The sequence below is a fragment of the Lampetra fluviatilis genome, chromosome 71, assembly GCF_964198595.1.
Source record: "Lampetra fluviatilis chromosome 71, kcLamFluv1.1, whole genome shotgun sequence".
In the NCBI taxonomy this organism is placed as follows: Eukaryota; Metazoa; Chordata; class Hyperoartia; order Petromyzontiformes; family Petromyzontidae; genus Lampetra; species Lampetra fluviatilis.
The window spans coordinates 1,497,976-1,520,630 of NC_136345.1; the positions used below are offsets into that span (position 1 = coordinate 1,497,976).

Genomic DNA, 22,655 nt, shown 5'->3' on the forward strand with positions numbered 1-22,655 from the left:
TTAACATTAAGTAACTGGGTATCCACTACACTATATAATGACTACCAAAACTGCTTTGTCAAGGCGCTCTGCTCCTCTCACCCAGCTGGAAAGAGGCTGCCAAGCTTCGCAGCGTTCATTGAGACGCTATTATTTCCGACAGGTCTCTTCTTCACCTGAGGACGGCTGCTTGTGTTGTGGCCGAAACGTCGAGAATGTTACTTGTATTATTTTATTATTTCCCTCCTACGTGACTTCACCGAAAGAACCAATAATATGAATAAATTATGATAATGTGCCGGGCTCATTAACACTTAGTGACGAATGGCGGTTGTTGTTTTTGTTACAGTGTGTGTACAGGATGTTTGTATACTGTGCGGGTACACTGTGTGTGTACACCTTGTGGGTGACACTGCGTGTGTACACTGTGTGGGTGGTCCGAATCAGTCGGGCGGCATTATCATTTCATCGGCTGCGCTATGCTGTGTGGAAGCTACCTGGTCTGTCACTCCGCATGAAGCTTCGGTTCTTCTCGGCCACAGTAATGGCCTCCCTTCCGTAGGCATGTGAAACGTGGACCCCTCTAAATTGAACATCTGCTACGGTTAGAAACATTCAGGCTAGTATGTCTACACTCAGATTAAGGGAAGCCAAGTGGTAGCACATTCTCTATTTATTACAGAGGTTCAAGGTTCAAATCCGACAGGCACCCCTGGCTACTCCAGTAACATTATACAAAATATGCACCGTCTGCTTAACAGTGGATGTAAAACATACTATTGTGTCATTCAAAACGCATAGGTCATTGCATGTTGGGGTCATGGTCAATATTTGGATAATTCCAAACATTATCCGGAAATTACACAATGGAGATAACACATCAATTATCGCCCGCTAATGACAGACTCATGCCCACATGCAGGCTCGAGCAGGGTCACCTTATGCCACACATAGGCAGCTGCCACTTGGGGGTGCTCTTCGAGTGTTTGTGATGATATATGAAACAAAACTGAGTTGCTGAGGCATTTAAGCAAGAACCACATAAATGCAAATATTAATATAACAGTGGAATGAATGCTTATATGCCTCTTCCCAAATTAATGTAGTGTCGTGTAGAATCACTCAGTCGGACACGTTGTTCCAAGTCACCTGCTTACACTATATTACTCTCTCTCGTACCAGTTATAGGCACTCCTATCTCTGTCTATACCAGGGGTCGGCAACCTGCGGCTCCGGAGCCGCATGCGGCTCTTTTGAACCTTGACCGCGGCTCCGGGGCGGATGCTAGCGAGGGGAGGAGGCGCACTGTGACACCTGCTCTGGCGTTGCCGCTGCTGACAGGTCGCCGCTCAGCTCCACACTGCCCGCCCGGTGACAGGCAATAACGTTGCCGTTGCTTTGTCACATGTTTGGAAGAAGTAAAAACCTTCCTGGGCAGCAAAGAGCTCACCTTTGCTGAGCTGGAACAGCCAGAGTGGCTGGAAAAATTACATTTTATGGTAGACATGACAGCACATCTAAACACGCTAAATACAACCCTTCAGGGGAAAGGAGGCACAGCCCTGCACATGCTGGAGGAGGTTTTGGCATTCGAGCGCAAGTTGACAGTGTTTGTCAAAGATTTACAGAGAGGTACACTGTCTCACTTTCCCTCTTTGAGAGAGTTCAAACAAAGTCATGATACGATAAATTTGGAATATTTCAAGTCTGCAATCACCACAATGCAAAGTTCGTTTGGGAAACGATTCTGTGAGTTCAGAGAGGAAAAAACGACATTATCCTTCCCTGTCACTCCCCTGGCGATCGATCCATCCCTATTGAATATGACTGCATTTGCAGGTGTAAGTCAACCTGATCTTGAGATGGAACTGGCCGATATAGCCGACAAAGATATATGGGTGTCCAAGTTCAAATGCTTGACCGCTACTCTTGAGGATGTTGCCCGTCAGAAGGCCATTCTGGCTCAGAATCATAAATGGAGTGATATTGAAAACCTTCCCAAACAGGACAAACTTGTATTCGAAACATGGAATGCCATCCCCAACACTTATATAAACATGAAAAAGTATGCATTTGGAGTCCTGTCGATCTTCGGCTCCACATATGTATGTGAGCAGGTCTTCTCCAACATGAACTATATTAAAAACAAACATCGATCACGCCTCACAGATGACAGCTTGCAAGCCTGTGTGAAAATGAAGGTGACGTCTTACAGCCCTGATGTGCAGACACTGTGCACTGAGGTTCAGGAGCAAAAATCCCATTAACCAGGTAATTTAGCTATTAATTTGCAAAAATATATTTTACATTGTTAAGTGAAAAAGTCCTTTTTTTATTCAGATTGACAGCTGACTGCACGATCCTGTATATAGCAATAAGGTAAGAAACAATATATGCAGTGTTATATTTGTTTTAATAGTTGCAATGGTTTTGCGGCTCCCAGTTTATTTTTTCCTTCGGAAACAGGTCCAAGTGGCTCTTTATGTCTTAAAGGTTGCAGACCCCTGGTCTATACGGTCACTTTGTTTACCAACTTCCCCTATCTACTTTACACCTCGCTGACCTGCCTGCAGCATCTCTTCCTCTCAGCAGCTCCACACACACAGCTCCGCACACAGACAGCAGCTCACACAGCTTGCACACAGTCGTGCTCACACAGAGCTTGAACACAGCAGAGCTCACACAGAGGCATCGCTCACACAGAAGCTTCGCTCAGAGCTTGCACACAGCTACTCTCCCTCTGCGCCGCTGGCCTCGCCTACGTTTCCTCAGACCCACTCACTCGTCCGATCCGGGCGGGGGAAATCAACCATCACCCGCCCGTCGATTCGTGAGGGTTGAGGCTGTCCCTAGCTTGAGCGGCAGCGGCGAGTTGTCTTCACCTTGGTCCCAGAACCCGAATCCCGCTCCACCCTCACACACCCCTTATATCCTCCTCCCAATTATCCAGCTGCTCCCTTGTGTCTCTTTAGGGCCCGACCGGCTGGCACCTGTCAGGCCATCAATCACTCCTTATCGCACGTCTCCAAGGCGACACCTCCGGTATAACCCCGGACCGACCCGTCTGCTCTCCCGATAAAGAGGTGGCGGTTTGCAAATGCAACCTTACTTTGCACACGCGCACCGGCCTGTCCTCGGTTGCCCTCGGGCAGCAGTGCGCACCACGTATTTTACCACACTACATCCCCCCCCCCCCACGAACAAAAACGCAGCCATCCTGGCTGTAATATACATCCCTTGTGCGCACGCAACGTGACAACCCATAAACACAACTCTATAGTGACCAATGACCGACCCCTAACTACAAGACAATCATAAGCAGTGACCATGAAAAATAGCAAGAACAAGGGAATGGGGAATTAACGAAAAACGCGTCGCGAATGGGTATGTGCAGCAGGCCCATCCCCGCAGGTAGAGACGGGTCTGCTTGAGTGTGATGAGTGTCCGATGAGGGAGTCCGCAAGGCTCCGTCCGTGGTCTTTAGATCATCCAGCCCTGCAGGCAGTACAGAACATTCCTCCTCACGGTCTGTTACTTTAGGCTTGCCGGTTGGCGTACCAGACACATCAGACACCGGCCGGCAGGGATGTGGGGATGAATCGACCGGACCGGACAGAACGTATGTTTTTAACCGTAAAGGATGCACAAACCAGTACCGCCGGCCCAAACGGATACACACACACTGTGACCGCCAAACCTCAATGACCTCCACCGACCCATGACAGGGACGGTACAGTTTCGGGGATATGCCCACAGGCACCTGGAGGCAATGTCGCCAAGCCTTGTCCCCCACTTGCCACGGTATTCCGGGCCCTTCATGACCCTTCAGCCGCTCGTTACAGGCCTGTCTGCGGGCCAAGTTGACCCGAGCGGCTTCACGGCCCAACCGCAGCTGCTCCAGTGTTTTCAATATGGGGTCAAGCACTGCTGAACCTTTCCTCAGGGGGCTCAGTCCCAACTCAACTTGCACAAGGGGTTCGGGTTCCCTCCCATACATCAAATAAAACGGTGAAAAACCTGTCGAGGCATGGGGAGCAAGTCTGTATGCAGCAAGGACCCCCGGGAAGTGCAGATCCCAATCCGACTGTCCGCCAGTCACTTCCTGGCATAGCGGTGAGGGTTCTATGCAACCGCTCAACCATCCCGTCACTCTGCGGATGATACGGTGCGGTGCGTATTTTCCGCCTGCCCAAAGACTCACACACATCCTGGAGCAATTTGAAGGAGAAATTCATACCCTGATCCGTGAGCAGTTGCTCCGGGGCCCCTTATCCAGGACATAGCCATTCACAAAGGCGTCGGCTATAGACGCAGTTGACTGGTCAACCAAGGGCCAGGCCATAGGCCAACAAGTCAAATATTCGACCCCCACGAGGAGGTACTTGTGCCATCTCTGGGAGACCGGGAAGGGACCCAAATTGTCCAGGGCCACAAATTCATTCAGCCGTGACACAACAATGTACTGTGACGGAATCTGCGGTCGCGTGTCAGGAGATTTCCGACGCGCACAATCGACACAACCTCTAATCAGGAGGACATCACTCTACATCCCGGGCCTGTAAAAGTCCTTTTCAACGTCGCCAATGTTTTATGCACACCCAAATGCATTAACTTTTCGTTTACGGCCTTCGAAAATTAACCCCTAAGTGTCAGCGCTGGCGACCAGCGGACGAGCTGCGAGCGATATCGGGCACCGCCAAAGGCAATCATCGTGCAGACTCAACAATCATCCAGCAGTGGAGAAGCTTGGAGCTGCTATCAAGAGAGAGCGCCGTGTGTATGACACGCCCACACACACACACACGACTTATCGCCCAGGAGGCAAGCGAACCGAGGTATTCTCGGTACAAGGAAAGCCCCACCTCGGCGCCGGCTTCACTCAAAGAGTTGAGCACGAAGAGAATACACCCACACACACAACACACAAATCGGGACTAATAAGATTGCTCCAAAAGTGATCTTTGTTTCGAAAAGGGCCATTCTAAGGTGGTGCGTTAACTATTAGCTGATCATGGAAAACATTGTTCGGTCCATTGAGCTGCTTGAATATGGTCGTATATATAGAAGTATTTTAGTCAATCGGTTCGTTAATTGCATAGCTTTAGCAATACATTAATTGACGCTAAACATTTATTAGCATCGATGTTATGAATCTACACACTCACAGGAATACTATTGTGTTGAGATTTATTTCTTTTGATCACGGAATCTTGCCCACGGATCAATTCAAGCCCATTAGCCAATTGATAAGCATCTATTAGGCAAACAGGCACACGCTATTGTTCCAGGGCATTTCGACCAAATGCATAATCTTACCAATGAATTCATTGAAAACTACTTTGGCCTTGGGCACATGTTTCTTTACTACTGTTCGTATGAATACTGTAACAGATTCTTAAGGACTTTTTCCTATCAGGGTGTATGGTCGCTTTACTCTGAGGAATTAGCCAATTGTTCTGTTATCCAGTTAATAAACGTAACCATTGAGGGCTAATTGTACGCAGAGGCGTAGCTAGGATATTTTGCGCCCGGGGACGAACTATAAAATTGGCGCCCCCCCATTTAATCACATTTTCCTATTACATCGAATAAGGAATAACAATTTAAATTTCAATGAAACATTGTATTTAAAGAAGCAAATTTATAGAAATTATATTACATGGCTCACTCAGTCACTGTCGTAGACTGGTTGACAGTCTACAAAAGATTATTTTTTCTTGATTTCACTGTCGCAAACTGGTTAATCACGTAATCAACATCTGTTTTTTCCAATGTTTCTCTTTCAACGCTAAGAAGAGCAAGATCGCTGAGACGATCTTGTCCCATTGAAGCACGCAAATACGACCAAATAAGTTTCAATTTGCTGAACGACCGCTCACAGCTTGCAATTGAAACTGCTATTGTTAATAAAACTAGCAGTCGCCGCCCGCTTCGCGGGCGGTGTGTATATGCCTGGTTGGTGGGGAGTTGAAAGTGGCTGGGCACAATATACATGTTTTGGTGATTGTTTTATGTTTATTTTGTGAGGTTATATGTATTTTAATGAGACGCTCAATCGACAATATTCAATAATGCAACTTATTCAAATATAGAATGCAACTTATTCAAATATCTGGCGATACACGATATTCTTCGTGTACACTCCGTCTTCCTCCTCGTCGTCAGGTCCCTCAATAAGCGCCTTGATGTTGAATCTTGCCGTGACTCGCGATAGTGCCACGTACAGTTGATCGTGCGAGAAGCATGGCGTTGGTAGATATAATCCCAGGTTGTGAACAGTTTGCCCTTGCGCCTTGTTGATGGTCATCGTGAAGGCTGGGACAATGGGGAACTGTTTGCGCCGAAGTCGAAATGGGAAGTCCTTCGTGTCCAATTCGCGGCGGATATGGTTGTTCTCAAGCAGCGAGTCCAAGACCAAGTGTGGGTACTCGCAAAGCTGCGGGAGGTCGTCAAAGTCCGACATAGCCATCCCACCTGCCGTGAGGAACTCGTGGAGGCTGTGAAGGGTCTTGAACTTTACCATTTCTTTTATTTTCTTTGATGCTGCTAATCCTGCATAATGCACGGGTATAAGTAGTACTAATCACATACCTGCATTTCCCATATCCCCTCCCTTTGATGCTGCTAATCCTGCATAATGCACGGGCATAAGTAGTACTAATCACATACCTGCATTTCCCATAAAGATGCTAAATTCATCTTGATATGCAAATTCTTTTGTCAAGGCGCCCTTTCCCCCCCTTCCAACCCAGCTTATATATATGCTCCAAGCACGTGTGCTGTTTCATTCAGACGCTGTCACCTCGACAGACCTGGTTTTCACCTGAGGACGGCTGCTTGCGTTGTGGCCAAAACGTCGTGAGAATTATTTTATTATGTTTTATTTTTATTATTTTCTTACTTCCCTTCTACGTGACTTTACCGAAAGAACCAAGAAGATTGACCATTTCTTCTTTGTTGGTCAGCTGGCGGTACTGGTACTCGTAATGGCGAGCCAATTCGTCGTAGAATTTATCCCAGAGAGGTTTTGTATCTGCTGGCATGGAATACAGCAGAATCGTAGCGAAGAGTTGACGAAGCTGGTACGGCATCTGAAAGAGCGAGGCTTCTTCCAGACACGCTACCCATTCGCAATCGCTCTCAAGGTAGCCTGCTCGCATGGCTGCTTCCAGCGGTTTGTTTTATTGTATTCGTAACGCACCACCATGTACCATGCCCTTGCAACGCAAAGACACAGCTCAGGTGTGCGTCAGCGTGTGCGCCATCCACTGTGACATTGGTCAGCAATTGCACCGTTCCGATCGCACACAGGTTGGCCCCTGCATCCTCCATCTGTATGTACACATACAGACAGATCCGCTATGGGGCCACCTATTTTTTTCTTATATTAAAATATATTTTGCTGGTGTTTTTACGTTTACGTATTCCCATTGTGGGTGTTTTACGCATGCATCAGATTTTTGGGTTCCTCACATATGGTATCAGAGGTGTGGGTCACTCCATTTCTCAATCGAACAATAACGGGGATCGTTTCAGTTATGACAGCTTGCAGATAGAAACATTGCATGATCGTATACTAATGTAGTAAGTATTCAGGAGGCTTTGACGACGGGGTCGGAGGCACACTTATTTATTAATACCAACTCGTGTACAGTAACGGGTACACACAACTCTTGAAGGGGTATCGTCCCCTTCACTCGTCTATCAGGGAGACACAACGTCTAACCCCGCTAACCTACGCCCGAGTCCTCCACTACGGAGCTAGGGGAGGCTACCTATCCCAGCCCTGGTCAAGCTGGGATCCCGGCATCCTGAGTCTCCAGACCGGCTCTTATAAGAACGTCAGTCTGGGCTCTCGGGGCCACGCCACCGGCTTGCCCTGGTCGGTCCTGACAAGGACAGCGAGCCAGGGGAGCTCCGGGGCCTATTCTAGCTGGTCTTCACTCTTCGCTGGTTAAAGCTAACACTCGACCTCGAGCTCTCCGGCTCACCACCTTTTATAGCACTCGGCCCCCGGGAGGGGCCCGTGGGGGATGTAGGTGCGGACGTCGGTGCGAGCACCTCCTCCGTGTACAGCCCTAACCCCGCCCCTTGTGTTTGTTTCCCATCCGTGCCCATACATCTACACAATTACACCTCTACACATCTACACAATTACACCTCTACACTAATAATGACAGAATTTGTACCCCAGTGGAGGGCATCCCCCACCCGGCGCTTCTTACCGGTACTGTGAGACTTACAAATCCAGACCTCTCCTCCTCCTGAACCGTTCACAATACCCTGTGGTAGTACCATAATCATGTCAATAAAGCGATCACTTTCCAATGCCCATTTTGATCCCGGGAGTTACCCGGGTGGTGTCACACTGTACTCATTGTTTTAGCATGTCGCAAATTCCGATATGGCTTGTGCAACGGCCAGAGAGTGACAGCGGCGGGGGCCGGGCTGCAACCTTTGTAGACAGTTTATTACATTTCAAAGTGCATGGGATTGGCACTCCAAAACATAAATGTACAGTAACGCCAACTGCATCCGTGGCAAACATGATACGCGGACACATGCCGCATATTATGCAACACATGCCCTTACCAGCAGCAGCATGCCGTCCATGGAGACGTGATCAACGTCAATACATAATAATGGTAATAAGCCGGATAAACCAAAAAGTACCCATTGTACCCATCAAACAGTCAGCTGGGTTGCCCCATGGGGGTATTGACCCATGGGCGAAACTTTTGGGGGCGCTACGCAACTGGCCGTGGTCCCGGCAGGTGAAGCTGCCAGCTCAGTCCGCTAAGACTCACTGTATAGCGACCCCTGCCTACTCGTAAGGTAAAGTTGTTTGGGGACTCCACTAATCGCAGCACGCAGCACCCATTTTTTACATAAATAAACGTAATATTAGCGTAACTACCATTCGCACACTTGCATACACACCACACTCACACAGCGCAGGGTGTGCACCCACAGTGCACTGCACCACTGCAGCGCAGACCTTGCCAGACCTATGCTTTCGCTCTCAGGCGGCTGTTTTATTTATTTATTTTTATCGAATCAAAGTGAGCTTTCGCTCTCTTCCGGCTGTTTTATTTTTATCGAATCAGAGTGAGCTGTCTGGGTGGGCCCGTAATAAATAAATAAACGTCCAGACACGCACGCAGAAGACCAAACCAGCGTAGTTGTTTAATATTTGCAGTGAAATTCGGAAATATGTCGTCTCCATAAAACACAATAAAACCAAGAAGATCCAAAGGAGTTACTGGTAGAACTTCATTCCGGTTACTGAGCAGCATTTTGCAATCTCCAATTTTGTGAAAAGTTCGTAGCTATTGATGTCGGTGTCATAGAAATTTCCAAAATCTGTGCAATTTCGACGAATTGCATCAACATCTGTGTCGGATAGAAGAGTTTTGACGTCCAGCAGAAATCCAAATTTTGTGTGCAGGTCTTTTAGTCGTAAAAACCGTGTTGACATCTCCTGTTGAAGTCGATAAAATACGCTCTTCATAACGCGCACAATTTCTTCTTCTGCTGAAAGTCCTGCATCTCTTGCCAGTTCTCCTGGCATCTTCCGACGTCGCCTAATTCGTCTGTCCACATCGATCCCCCAGGCTGTGCATCTTGTTTTGGCGTTTTCTACAGCAACTTGGCTCAAATCATCACGAAGCTTGACAAATTCATGCTCCAAAGATTCAAGATCAGTTGCTGCTTCCTTGAAATTCATAGTAGGATCCTGTAAGCGCTTCTGAACACGAATTTTTTTTCCAAGAATGACATTCCAGAAATGTAATAAAACTATGAAGTAAAAATGTAATACGCATGCCTGCAACTGTTCTGCATCACTTCTGGTTTCAGGCGTCATAGTTACGTCCTCCGATAATTTGTCTAGCAGCCCTACTAGTTCATCCAGTCCTTCATAGATAGCTTTAACAGCTTGTGATCGTGCACTCCAGCGTGTTTCAGGCCGTCGTAGTTTCCGCCACCAAAAAACAGGCCAGTGACTAAGGCTGAAAGACTGCGCCTGTCTGTTGTTTGGGACGTTCTTCCATGTAAGTTCTTAATAGGCGCGCGTACCAAAATGTAATTACATGACATGTAGGCTGTGTGTGGCGGGATATATAAACTTTTAGGTTGAGATGTTGATTTGTGCTGTAGTTTCAGGCTGCCGCGCCCGCCGCAATAAGGTATAATGTAATGTTGTAAGCCTCATTTTGGCGCCCCTTTACCTTGGCGCCCGGGGACACATGTACCCCCCCTAGCTACGCCTCTGATTGTACGGATCAATGAGTAGGACATTTCCAGGAGTACTGGAATGACAATTCTTAGCATAAGAGTTCGCATATTACACTGTAAAAACCGAGACTGGGGTTAATTAATGTTTAGTAAATATATAAGAGTAGCCTATACATAAAAATAATGACTATGTGTAGTTTGGAATCACATTGAGCTGAATTCAACACATTTCTATTAGTTATTAATTGTATTTTACTCAGTTTTGTTCGAATAAAATCAGCCATCAATAACTAAGTAGAATTTAATTGTATTTTATCAGGAAAGTCAAAAATGCAAAAAATTGATTAATTTTACTAATCGGGAGGTTTTTGAATTTAATAACGTTACACTCCCGCCACAACTCGAGGCATTTTGTCGCGCCACGTGCATGTCAACCATCTTCTTCCACAGACACGTTTCAGGGACCGCCGTTCTCCCAAAGGTAAGACATGTTTTATTATTTTAGCGAACATTTTTTTAACAAAGGTGTGGTAGCAGTTGAACATTGTTTTATGTTACTGCATGTTACCAGCATGCCAATTTAACTGGCTGTAACGTATATCAGAATTAACTAGCACAACGTTAGGCCTTTGGAAGTCAGTCTGATTCGACTAAAAGCACGAGACTATAATTTTTGTTCCGCACACGAAAAAGTAACGTGCGTGATTAAAACTCAACTATATTCATTCGGATCACAGCGCGTACCGAACCAAAAGTCCTGTACCTGCCGTTACACTTCCAGTACATTATATCTTGGTGTTGATGTACGTACAGTATGCTAACGTTAGCTAGCTTGCCACCAGTCAGTTAGCGTCACATTTACGTTGTGGCTAGCTTGTTGTGTAGTTGCTAGCTAGCTAGATGATGTGAGTGACAAGAAGTTGATGTGCTAAATTTGAGCATGAAAATTTTAATGTTAAAAATAATAAAGAATTATCTTGTAAATGTGATTCTATTGTCCTCATGTGATTAGAGACCTGGTGGCCTTGCATCTGATACATGGACCTTTTTCTGCCTCAGGTTTTTGCTTATGGAATGGAAGTGTAAGATTTGCAAGTCTTTGTCTGCCACAAAGGGAAATCTACTAAAGCATTACAGACAACACGCAACATTTGGTCGTGGGCAATCCCAGCCATGCCTATATGACAGTTGCCCTTGCACATTTAAAACGCAGAGTGCCCTTCGCACACATTTATCCAGATACCATTCAGATGAAGAAAGTCTACGGTCAGGAAACATCTCTGCTTTTAAGTGTTTAGTTTGCAATGCTTGTTGTTCTATAGAGAAGGACTACTTTCAGCATATTGGAAATCGTATTTGAAGGATGCAGCTTTCAGACATATATACAATACATTTCTAAAACACAAAAGCAGAAGACACATCCTATTCTTTGAGTGATTTTAAGAAAGACGTGTATGAGAGTCGCCATAATCAGACTGTTGACCATTCTGATTTACCAGAGGCCAGTGATGGTGAGGGCACTAGTTTAGATTGTGATCAGGAAAGTGCATCATACTTAGTTCTTCAAAGAATTGGCTTACTTCTGCTGAAGCTAGAAACCATCTATAATGCCTCAGTGAAGTGCATTGATGCCTTGGTTGAAGACCTTCAGTTCATTTCATCTTCAGTATCAGTTGCAGTTGTTAGTAACATACTAGATTCAACATTGAAGGTGAATAAATGCATTGTTGACCAAACCAACGTAACTGAATTGTCAGAGCAGTTGTGCAACTTCCATCCCATTAGTACAGCACTTGGAGCAGGTGGTCCACTTGGTTCGGCTTTTAAGAGAAGAAAGTATTTTAAGGTGCATTTCCAGTGTGTTGATAGCATTGAATATATTATTGATACTGAAAAGAACAAGACCTTTCAATAGTGCCTATTCTCCAGACTTTGCAGGAAGTCCTGAAGAATAAAGACATTGCAGAAATAATTTTATCCAGAAAATCAAATAGTACTGGATATATGAAGTACATTTTTGATGGAAAATCCTTCAAGAAAAATGTATTTTATGCTGGGGAAGAAACAAGACTGTCTATAATCCTTTACGTTGACGACTTTGAGGTGTGTAACCCACTAGGAACTTCGAGAAAAAAAACACAAAATAACAGCTGTTTATTGGGTTTTGGCAAATGTTCCAACAAAGTTGCAATCTGCCGTAACGTCAATACACCTAGCTTTACTTTGCAAAGCTGTTGATGTCAAACAGTTTGAATACAGAGCAGTTTTGGAACCACTCTTGAAGGATCTTGTCATACTAGAACAGGAAGGGATTTTCATTTCCAGTGTTGGAAAACACATTAAAGGGACAGTACATTGTGTTGTAGCTGACAATCTCGGTGCACATTCTATCAGTGGACTAGTTGAAAGTTTCACGGGGCCGTACATCTGTAGATTTTGTCTTGGACATTCTTCAGAGTACCAGACACACGAAGTGCGGACCGGAGTGTTTCCACCTCGGACGAAGAAGGAACATAGTTTGCATGTGCAAACTGAGAGAAAATCCAAATGTTACTCATTGCTTTGGCGTAAAGCGGTCGTGTCCATTGACTGATAAATTAAATCACTTTCATTTTGAGTCTGGGTACCCACCAGATGTACTACATGACCTTTTGGAAGGCATAGTCCCAAGGGAACTAGCATTGTGTTTTCAGATTTTCACCAAGAAGAAGTACTTCAGTTTGACTGAGCTTAACGAGTTAATAACTGAGTCTGACTGTCAAAGTTCTGCGTTATAGGCCTATACATCTGATAGGCTATCAGAGAATGCACTGATTTGTTATTGAAAGCTATCTTTATTTTTGTTTAATGTTTCTTGGGTGTTCTAACATTGTGCTTTCTTCTGATGTGACGCTGACCTAGGTCATTGCAAGTGTTTGTTCGAAAGGAATAGATGTAAGATGCATAGAACATCTGTAGGCTGTGCTAGTTTACTTGTTAGGAAGCCATGCTTGTAATTATGCATGTTAAAAAAGATAGGTCCACCCGGATTGTGGATTATGGCTACTAGTATAAGTACAGGGAATGCAAGTCAATTCACGTGATGTTTTAATCTCTTTTAGCTGTTTGAAAACATATTGGCCCTTAGGATTTCAATTTGCGCATATAAAAAAGAAATAATATGATTGTATGTTTACAGATTTTTTTTAAAATATTGTCGTAATTTAAATGTGCTAACAAGACTAAACCTTGAATCACATCCAAAAAAGTAATCTGTGCCTGTAATGCCCACAAATTATAAATACCTCCAGTATTGTATCCCTATTGTACACATACATGATTTCTGTCTTTGTTTTGTACTTGTAATATGTTGGATAAACATGTTGAGACAAAATTGCACGAATAAATGTTAACCTGCTGTTCCTTTTCATGGTTCTTATCTTTTTCATGGTGATCGGTTGACTTAACGTAAGTGAATTGTGACACCACGAAGGCATGATATTAGGTGGATTAGAAATAGAAAAGTTATGGCAACAGACATTTAATATAAGTATTTAATTTAGTAAATCCAAATCATTTTGATCCAGATATTTAGTAAGCTTATATCAATTTCACCCAAAAAATTAGTAAATGTAAATCAATTTCACCCAGATCATTAATAAATATTAATCAGATTCCACCAGATATTTAGTAAATCTAAATTACCATTGCTCAGATATTAAGTAAATATAAATCACTTTTCCTTGTAAAATCTATTTGGATTTACACAATTTTTTTTAGGCTATATAACTCATCATTTGGAATCCTATTACTAAATCCAACACATTTTAACTGTTGCTTTTATTACCATGTACTTATTTTTTATTATTATTTTTAGTTAATTTATTCATCACTTTTTATTCAAAGTTGTAGTTTCTTAAAATCTACTCAATTATATCACGTGTCACTTTGTTGCCATAATTTTTTTAAGTAACAATGTGTCACATTTTTTGCAGTGTAGAGTGTTTTGTTTTAAGATATTAAAGTTACTTAACGCAGAAGAGTCTGAGTGTCCCTTCCTAAGTTCCTGCGTAATAATCATAATTATAAGAACTGTATCCTGCGGTGAGATCTGAATTTTGAGACCTGATATAAACACACTAAAACATAATCAGTAAAAGTTCAAGCGAGAATCACTGTATTATATTCTTTAGGTCTTTCAGTAAAGTCACGTTGATAGGTTCAAAGAAAATAACAAAAACCTATCTACGTGACTTCACCGAAAGATCCAAAGAATATGAATTCCTGCAGTCACAAAAGCTTTAAGTCAATCAATGTATTATCACGATTGGTAATACACCCTGAGACAACGCAGCAGAGCCTATTTCGCATAATTATATACACTTGCATAACTTCATACAATTGTAATGTGAGGATATATCCGGGTTGCTGATGGATCACACCTCGTTACGATGATTGGCTCTACCGGTCCTGGCCCATAGCCGATGGGGGGAAGTCTAGGGGCGTGGCCCTGACGTAATGGGAAGGTGACATCTGTAAGAAGAGGATTGGATCTGCTGGCTTTAGCCACAGCCAATGGGGGGACGAGTCAGGGGCGCGGTGCTGGGAACGTACGATGGAGTCTAGAAGATTCCATAGAGGTTAACCAGGATTGGTGAAAAGGTACCACGTGACCCGGGTATTAAAAGGGGTGGAGACGGACAACACGTGGTCAGATCTGGAACGGAGGGTGAGGCCACGCTGGAGCGGGGTCCAGGCTGCCACGTGGCCGCGCGTGTCTCTCTCTCACGCTGACTGTCAGCAGCGTGAAGGAGTAAAATAGGAGTGTTGTGAATGAAAGACAAATAAAGACCGGATTCCAGAAGTCGCTTCCACGACGTTTATTACACAATTACACCTTCATATTATTATCACGATTGGTAATACCCCGAGATAGAGCATAAATACATAATTAGCATAATTTCGAAACATTATGCATTTTCAGTTTTCGTTTAATTTTCATTCTTTTTGAAGACCTAATATATACAACACTTGGGAGCTTATTGGCTCTTGCTCATGGTTAATCATCTACCCAACCCACAGGTCCACAAATACTGGTCGCTCTTACTCTGCAGGTTAAACCCAGGAATTGAGTGTTCGACTTCACGTTCTTTTCATTAAAGGCCTGTGACAAAGGTGAATCTATTGGAGCTTCATTGTCCCAAGCTTACACATCTACCGGGTCTCCATTTGACATTGTATTGTCTAAGAAGTCCACCCACACCTCCACTTCCACAAACTGCTGGGAGTTGCCTCCCTCTGCCTCACAGTCAGAAATCTCCTCCTGCTTCACGTTGCCACCCTCGATGTGAAGGTCCAATTTCGGAGTTGAATCTTCATCTTCACAGTTTACCATCACTTTTTCGCTCTTCACCATCACTTCACATTTCATAATTTCTTCGCTCTTCATCACTTCTTCACATTTCACCTTCACCTCTTCACATTTCACCTTGATACCTTTAAAAGTGTCCAAGCTGGGATTTAGTTCTGGTTTCATGAGGGATGGGCTGATTGCAGCACTTTGACTTTCACAAGCCGATTTCAGACTCCACTCCTTGGGGATCTTCTGATGATTGTATGTCCTCAGGTGTCTTTTAAGATTTGATGACTGTGCAAACGCCTTCCCGCACAGAGTGCACCTGAAGGGTTTCTCTCCCGTGTGTGTTCTCTGGTGGCAATTAAGACCTGATGGACATGAAAATGCCTTCTCACAGACAGTGCACTTGAAAGGTTTCTCTTCCGTGTGTGTTCTCTGGTGTTGTTTAACATTTGATAAGTCTGCAAATGCCTTCCCGCACAAAGTGCACCTGAAGGGTTTCTCTTCCGTGTGTGTTCTCTGGTGTGATACAAGATTATATGACTGTGAAAACGCCTTCCCACACACACTGCACTTGAAGGGTTTCTCTCCTGTGTGTATTCTCTGATGTTTTTTAAGACTTGCTGACCATGCAAATGCCTTGTCACACAGAGTGCACCTAACGATTTTCTCTCCTGTGTGAGTTCTCTGGTGCTGTGTCAAATAGCCAGGACGATCCGTGCTGTATGCACACTGGTTGCATTGTTGCCTTTTTGTACCACGCTGCGCTGAGCGCCTTTGCTCCATCAGACCAATTCTGCAGAGGAAGCGTCAGCTGCAGACAGAAAAAAGAGAATATCCACACCATCTACGTAAGTATCGAGGCACAGAGGAATACATATATACACAGTTATACATGACTGACACGTCTATACTTATTCATATGTTCATGATATAGTGAAAAATATTCCCAAATTCATCACACGGTCTGTTATGACAAACACTGAGAGGACAAATGATCATAAATATGCCTGGAAGCCCGAGTATCTTCAAAATGAATGTTAACCCAAAACTCCAAGCACACAATTTCGGTTGTCTGGCTAGAAAATGAATATTTATAAAAGCTAAATTCGGCTAACAAAGCAAAGGGTGTTGAAAATAATACTGTTTGTATTATGCAGAAATGCATAAATTAATGTTCAATCGCAACTTAGAGGTGTGAAGCCAGGCTCAGATTTCAGCTGCATATGTGCCGTGTTAATTTCCTGTTTCCATTCTTATAAAAAGTTCCAGGGGAAAACAAAAATAAACTATTATTTTGATTTAACCTCCGTGTTCAAAAGAGTTAATATACTTTACACTGTCACACACTGGCATGGTAAAAAGATGGTGGTGTGTCCAGAACCATGCCTGGCCACCTTCATCTGCTCAGTATTAATGCTTCACTCACTTCACCAATGGAGGATAAATCAACATAGCCGAGACTCACAAGAAGTTACGTTTTAACTCATCAATTACGTTTGTTGTCGGAGATAATCAAACTCTAATTATTGATTTCATAATACAGGAACAAAAATGTTTTTTGTTACACAGTGTAATAACTGCGCCACCGCTCCCCACGTAAATAAACTCTTACAGATGTAGTGACATCGCGGGATGTCACTGTGTAGTGCCGGCCCTAGAGAAATATGGCGTGCGGTGTAACGACATCGCGGATACCACGATGGTGGGTGTAGTACCGGCCCTAGAGGGGATCGGTGATCGCTGACTGATAGCACAGGATGGCACCACGCTTGGCATGCAGTGCCGGCCCTACAGGATAGGGTGTGGGAGTGCCGGTCGTAGGAATGAGGTTACGACAGGCGATGGCACTCTGGTTGACCCGAGAGGGCACAAAGGGGCCCAAAATGGGGGCTCGGGGTGGTCACGTGGTCGGGGTCCAGATCCTGCTCGAGGATTCTGGAAGGTGGTCGTGGCCAAGGGCAGAGCCAGCCACACCGCAAAAAATATAAGCCGGGTCCCCCAGAGGAACCGGCGTTGTTGTTCAACCTGAAGAAACGTTCGTCTAAGTTCCACCAAGTCTACAACACGTGGAACTGGACACGAGCCGTGGTCCCGGTCCGTAGTAGCTCGTTACGTTGTAATTAGTGCAGTTAGCCTTGTGGTTACCACCACAGGTTGTTATGCTGCTAAGGGGCAGTAACACCGTGTGTTGGTGTTAAATAAATGTGTTGCCTCCAAGTGTACGTCTGCGACTCAGTTGAACTCACGACACATACATTTCACATGAATGCCATGTAAGTGTGGATCACTTGTCAGCAGGTCATGGGAATGATCCAGGTGTCAAGAGATGAATGACTGAGATGATTGACAGATGCACCAGCTGTGCTTCCCCCTGTCTTGCTGCATTTTAGGCACCCAGCGTTCCACCCATTCAAGTGAGCGTTGCTCCTCCAACCTCACTGTTGTTGCAGAGCAAATATCTCCAACTGCCCCGCAGAATATATCACGGGCCTCCTCCACAGAGGCCGATCATGACACTCCTGGTACCAGTCATCAGCAGGTCTGATCACCTCCACATCCTCCAATCTCTTTTCAAGCTAATGCCATGTCTGTTTAGCTCGTAACACCTGGACTAACAGAATATGCTTGAGCATGCTGTCTGTTTATGCGGGATTCATGACCCAACCAATGCAGCTTGGCCTGCCAAAGAAACTCGCTGATTATGTTCTGTACTGATATTTTAGGGATCTGTAAGGTTCTAATACAATCTTCTTTGGTTTAAAAGAGGGGATCATAGGCTGGCCAGTCTTAATTATAAGCCAGAACAGACAGTCCTTTAAATAAGTTAATATTTTGCATCCACAGAGAAAGGAGTAATATCTGTGGCCAAGAAGACTCACAGCTTTGTTCGTTCGTTTATTTCTAAATCCTCTTGTCTTGGTGAGGGTTGTGGCGGCAGCACATTCAGTAGGGCACTTCAGACCTTCGTTTCCCTGGTGACAGACTCTGGATCTTCCTGGGGAATTCCCAGGCGTTCCAAAGCCAGCCAAGAGACAATCCCACCAGAATGTCCTGGCCCGGCCCCGGGAACTTTCCTCAGTGAGAGGTGCCCGATAGAGTTCCAGGGGCAGTCTATTGGGGGGCCTCGTTACATATATTGTATATTGATATCACTCGTGGAATGAGGCCTGGTGGCTTGGTGACCCATTTGGACCCAGCCTCGCATGGCTACATGGCACCGTCCTGTGCGCCCACCATCCACAGTACGAAGAGTGAGAGGCAGGTGCGATGCCAGTATGGCAGGGAGAGGGATGGTCTCAGACAGACTAGACCTTGGTGATGGGGACACTCACAGCTTTGTATGGTGCAAAAGTCCAGGCAGCTTCCACACAGTGTTACACAGTACAGTCTAATGAAAGAATGCTGCTCGACTAATTTTAAGTGAGACTTTGGCTGCTAAACCAAAGCTGGTCGTGAAAACACATTAACCAGGTATGGGAGCTCCTCCACCACTTGTAGAACTGTCTGATTACTCATGGAGAGTTGAGCAGGAAAAAGTGTTGTATGAAATCAAATTCCCAGGCAGGTGATTTATTTTGTGGAACATACGAAAGGCCCCATTTCATGATGGAATTATCCAGCCACAGAACAAGATTCTCCAACCCCATCTCATTGAGCAGCCATTACCAGATCATCAGCAGATATAACATGGTTGACCAGGGAACGATCCCTTAACTATAACCAAGCATCGATGCGCTTATAATTTTAACCGTAACAAATGCAATTTATTTCTAGAGCCATTGGGAGCTTCTCAAACGACAATTATATGAAGATGCTCTGTAATGTAATGCATGGGGCCAGAGTGAATTTCTGTCACAAGCCAAGTTGAACAGGAAATGACTCCGACTTCTGGTCACGCAGCTCGAGACGGGCTTTCCCAAAATCATAAAAATCATCAAAGAATGTTAACAGAGGCAGAGACGTAAAAAACAAAGAACCCAAAGCCCCAAGCCTCTATATGGTACTATATGCCATAATTACATCAATAAAGCAGAGATCTAGTTTTTGCTGAAAATCGGCACTCCTCAGCCCCTTGAATATCAGAGGTTACGATGTGGGAAAGTGTCTCGCAAAGCCAAAAGTGCGATATTCAATACTTAAGCCTTACCTAAATAATGGCATGAGGTAAAAGGAAAATAAAAAATACTAAACAATTGAAATAAACATTGAGAAACCATACACAAAAACACTTGCAAGACAAAACATGGGAAAATCTATATGAAGCAAACTTTGCGCATGTTAACTTTTTTGGGAACCAAATTGTGCCAACACTACCAAATGGCAAAACATCCAACATTGTCTATCCTGAAGCTCTCCAAGGGCAACGTATTTAAAAGCTGTCCTCATTATGAAACAAACAAGCCCTGCTATTGTATAACACAACCACAAAACCGTGACAATATACGCACATTTACAGACTTCATTGGCAGAATTCAATAATTGTAATAAAGCCAGCATGGCAAGACATTACTCTTAATGTTTGATTACTGAGACCTGAGCTAAGCCGGGAAACTTAGTTATTACTAGATACTATACTTCCGATAAAGTGTGTGCGTGAGTGGGGAGCGGTAGTGCAACAGTTGGCGTGCTGCACTATGAACCCAGTGAGCCGATTTATATTCCCACAGAGCCAAGCCACAACATTTGGCTGTCTGATGAAGCTGGTTGTAATTACTGTCAAAACGTTGTACTCAGATTGTAAATGTTGTGGCTTGGCTCTCCAACACACCGATATGCTGTACTAGTACACCACACTACTATACACTACACTATACACTACACTATTATACACTACACTATACACTAGTGCTGTACTAGTGACGCATTGGCCACGTTCTGTTTACGTGACAAACCCTGACTAATTGGCTGTGTCGGGTGGTGGCGGGGTTAACGGCATATTTATTCATTTATGCGATGTAACCCAAACAAACCTGTATTATGGCTGTATATTTGGAGTTTGCGTGTCCCTCTCTCCGTGGTCGCGTGGATTTTTCTCCGGATCCTGCGGTTTTCCCTGCACATTTAGAGTCAACATCACCACGCGTTTAGAGTATTTGACCGATAAACATTTCCACACGTTGATAAGCCCACTGCGTTGTGGGCAGGTCGCTTCTGAAAAAGAGCGGTGTAGCTCAAGTGGGCTATGCCTGGTAAAATAAAAAAAACGTAGAAATATTTAAAGTAAAAAAATGTTTCAAAGTAGTGAGCCAGGTGAAGACAAATTCAAATTAAGCAGAGAATTAAAGCAAATGCAATCACGCGAGGGCAGGAGGCAAGTCCCGCAGGGCTAGGCCCCGCGTTGTAATGTTTCAACCTGGACATCGATTCCATACTCGCTGCTACTCAATTGATATCCCTACGAGAGGGAGAAGGAGCGAGGCTCTACCTGGGTTCACAATAACCACCACAACCACCACGATGTAAACTTCTCACCACGGATCTCCGTGCGCGAGCTTGCGCAGAGCAGAAGCTTCCTGGTATGTCGTGACGTCATGCGGCAGCAGGAGGTGACATAACGTCACTTGCGGGGTTCACACAATCCCCTCCCCGAGCGAGCAGCAGTGTAACTGAATAAATTATATTTCGATTTAAAGCTTTCGTGACTGCAGGGATTCATATTCTTGGTTCTTTCGGTAAAATCACGTAAAAGGGGAAAAATAAAATAATAAATACTAAATTCTCGACGTTTCGGCCACAACACAAGCAGCCGTCCTCAGATGAAGAAGAGAGCTGTCGGAAAAACAGTGTCTCAATGAACGCTGCTAAGCTTGGCACCGTCTTTTCACCTGGGTGGGAGGAGCAGAGTGCCTTGACAAAGGAGTTTACATATCAAGAGGAATTTAGCATAGTAACGCTAAACAACTGCAACTACCCGACTACCATACAATAAGCCGACGTGAAAAAAACTAAATATAAACTACATCAATATAATCAATGTACTCAATATACTATCCAATAAGCTGAGCTATTAACATTAAGTAACTGGGTATCCACTACACTATATGACTACCAAAACTGCTTTGTCAAGGCGCTCTGCTCCTCTCACCCAGCTGGAAAGAGGCTGCCAAGCTAAGCAGCGTTCATTGAGACGCTGTTATTTCCGACAGCTCTCTTCTTCACCTGAGGACGGCTGCTTGTGTTGTGGCCGAAACGTCGAGAATGTTACTTGTATTATTTTATTATTTCCCTTCTAAGTGACTTTACCGAAAGAACCAAGAATATGAATAAATTATGATAATGTGCCGGGCTCATTAACACTTAGTGACGAATGGCGGTTGTTGTTTTTGTTACTGTGTGTACAGGCTGTTTGTATACTGTGCGGGTACACTGTGTGTGTACATTCTAGATTTGAAGCTTTCGTGACTGCAAGGATTAATAGTACAGGAAAGCCACCCACACAGATTCCTACTTGAAACCGGATTCCCACCACCACCCATCTCAAAAGAATTCTCTCATCAAAACGCTATACCACAGAGCCCATGGCATTTCTGACCAACACCACCTGGCCGGTGAATTAAGACATGTACATCGGGCCCTCAGGATGAACGGATACTCTGACCGCACCATACGCCAAGCTGTTTCTCCCACCATACAGAAACAGCCACATGAAACTCCGACCAAAACTATCACGTTACCATACATAGCAGGCTTGACCAAAAAGATCTCCAAAATTCTAAACAAACATAAGATCCAAGTCCGATTCAGTACAGTGCATAAAATCCGCAATCTGATTCCATCTGTGAAGGATGTCGTTCCTGACTTACAGTATCCTGGAGTCTACAAATTGAGTTGCAGTTGTGGTGATTGCTACATTGGAGAAACGAAACGTCATGTTTCTGATCGTGTCCGCGAGCACAAGTCAGATCTGAAACACGGCAGAACTGATTATTCGGCTGTTGCCGATCATTGCTACAACTCTGTGGGCTCTCATGAAATTGTCTTTTCCGAGACCAAGGTGCTCTGCAAACCTCCTGGCTACCATCAAAGGTTTGTACACGAAGCCATACAAATATACAAACACAGACATAATTTCAACCGTGATGAGGGTTACAAACTGAGTAAT

General features: G+C 44.4%; 2 protein-coding genes across 2 annotated transcripts in view; both read right to left on the bottom strand.

The window, feature by feature from the left end:
- The window catches only part of LOC144953008 (uncharacterized), a 455,753-nt gene that overhangs the window by 26,185 nt on the left and 406,913 nt on the right, over positions 1-22,655 (bottom strand). The window lies entirely within an intron of this gene.
- On the bottom strand, positions 15,114-21,067 carry LOC144953022 (uncharacterized). Its single transcript, XM_078883537.1, has 3 exons — positions 21,026-21,067; positions 20,524-20,606; positions 15,114-16,364 (listed from the first exon to the last, which is right to left on the bottom strand). The coding sequence occupies exon 3, from the start codon at positions 16,334-16,336 to the stop codon at positions 15,401-15,403; it is 936 nt and encodes a 311-aa protein (XP_078739663.1). The 5' UTR covers positions 16,337-16,364; positions 20,524-20,606; positions 21,026-21,067; the 3' UTR covers positions 15,114-15,400.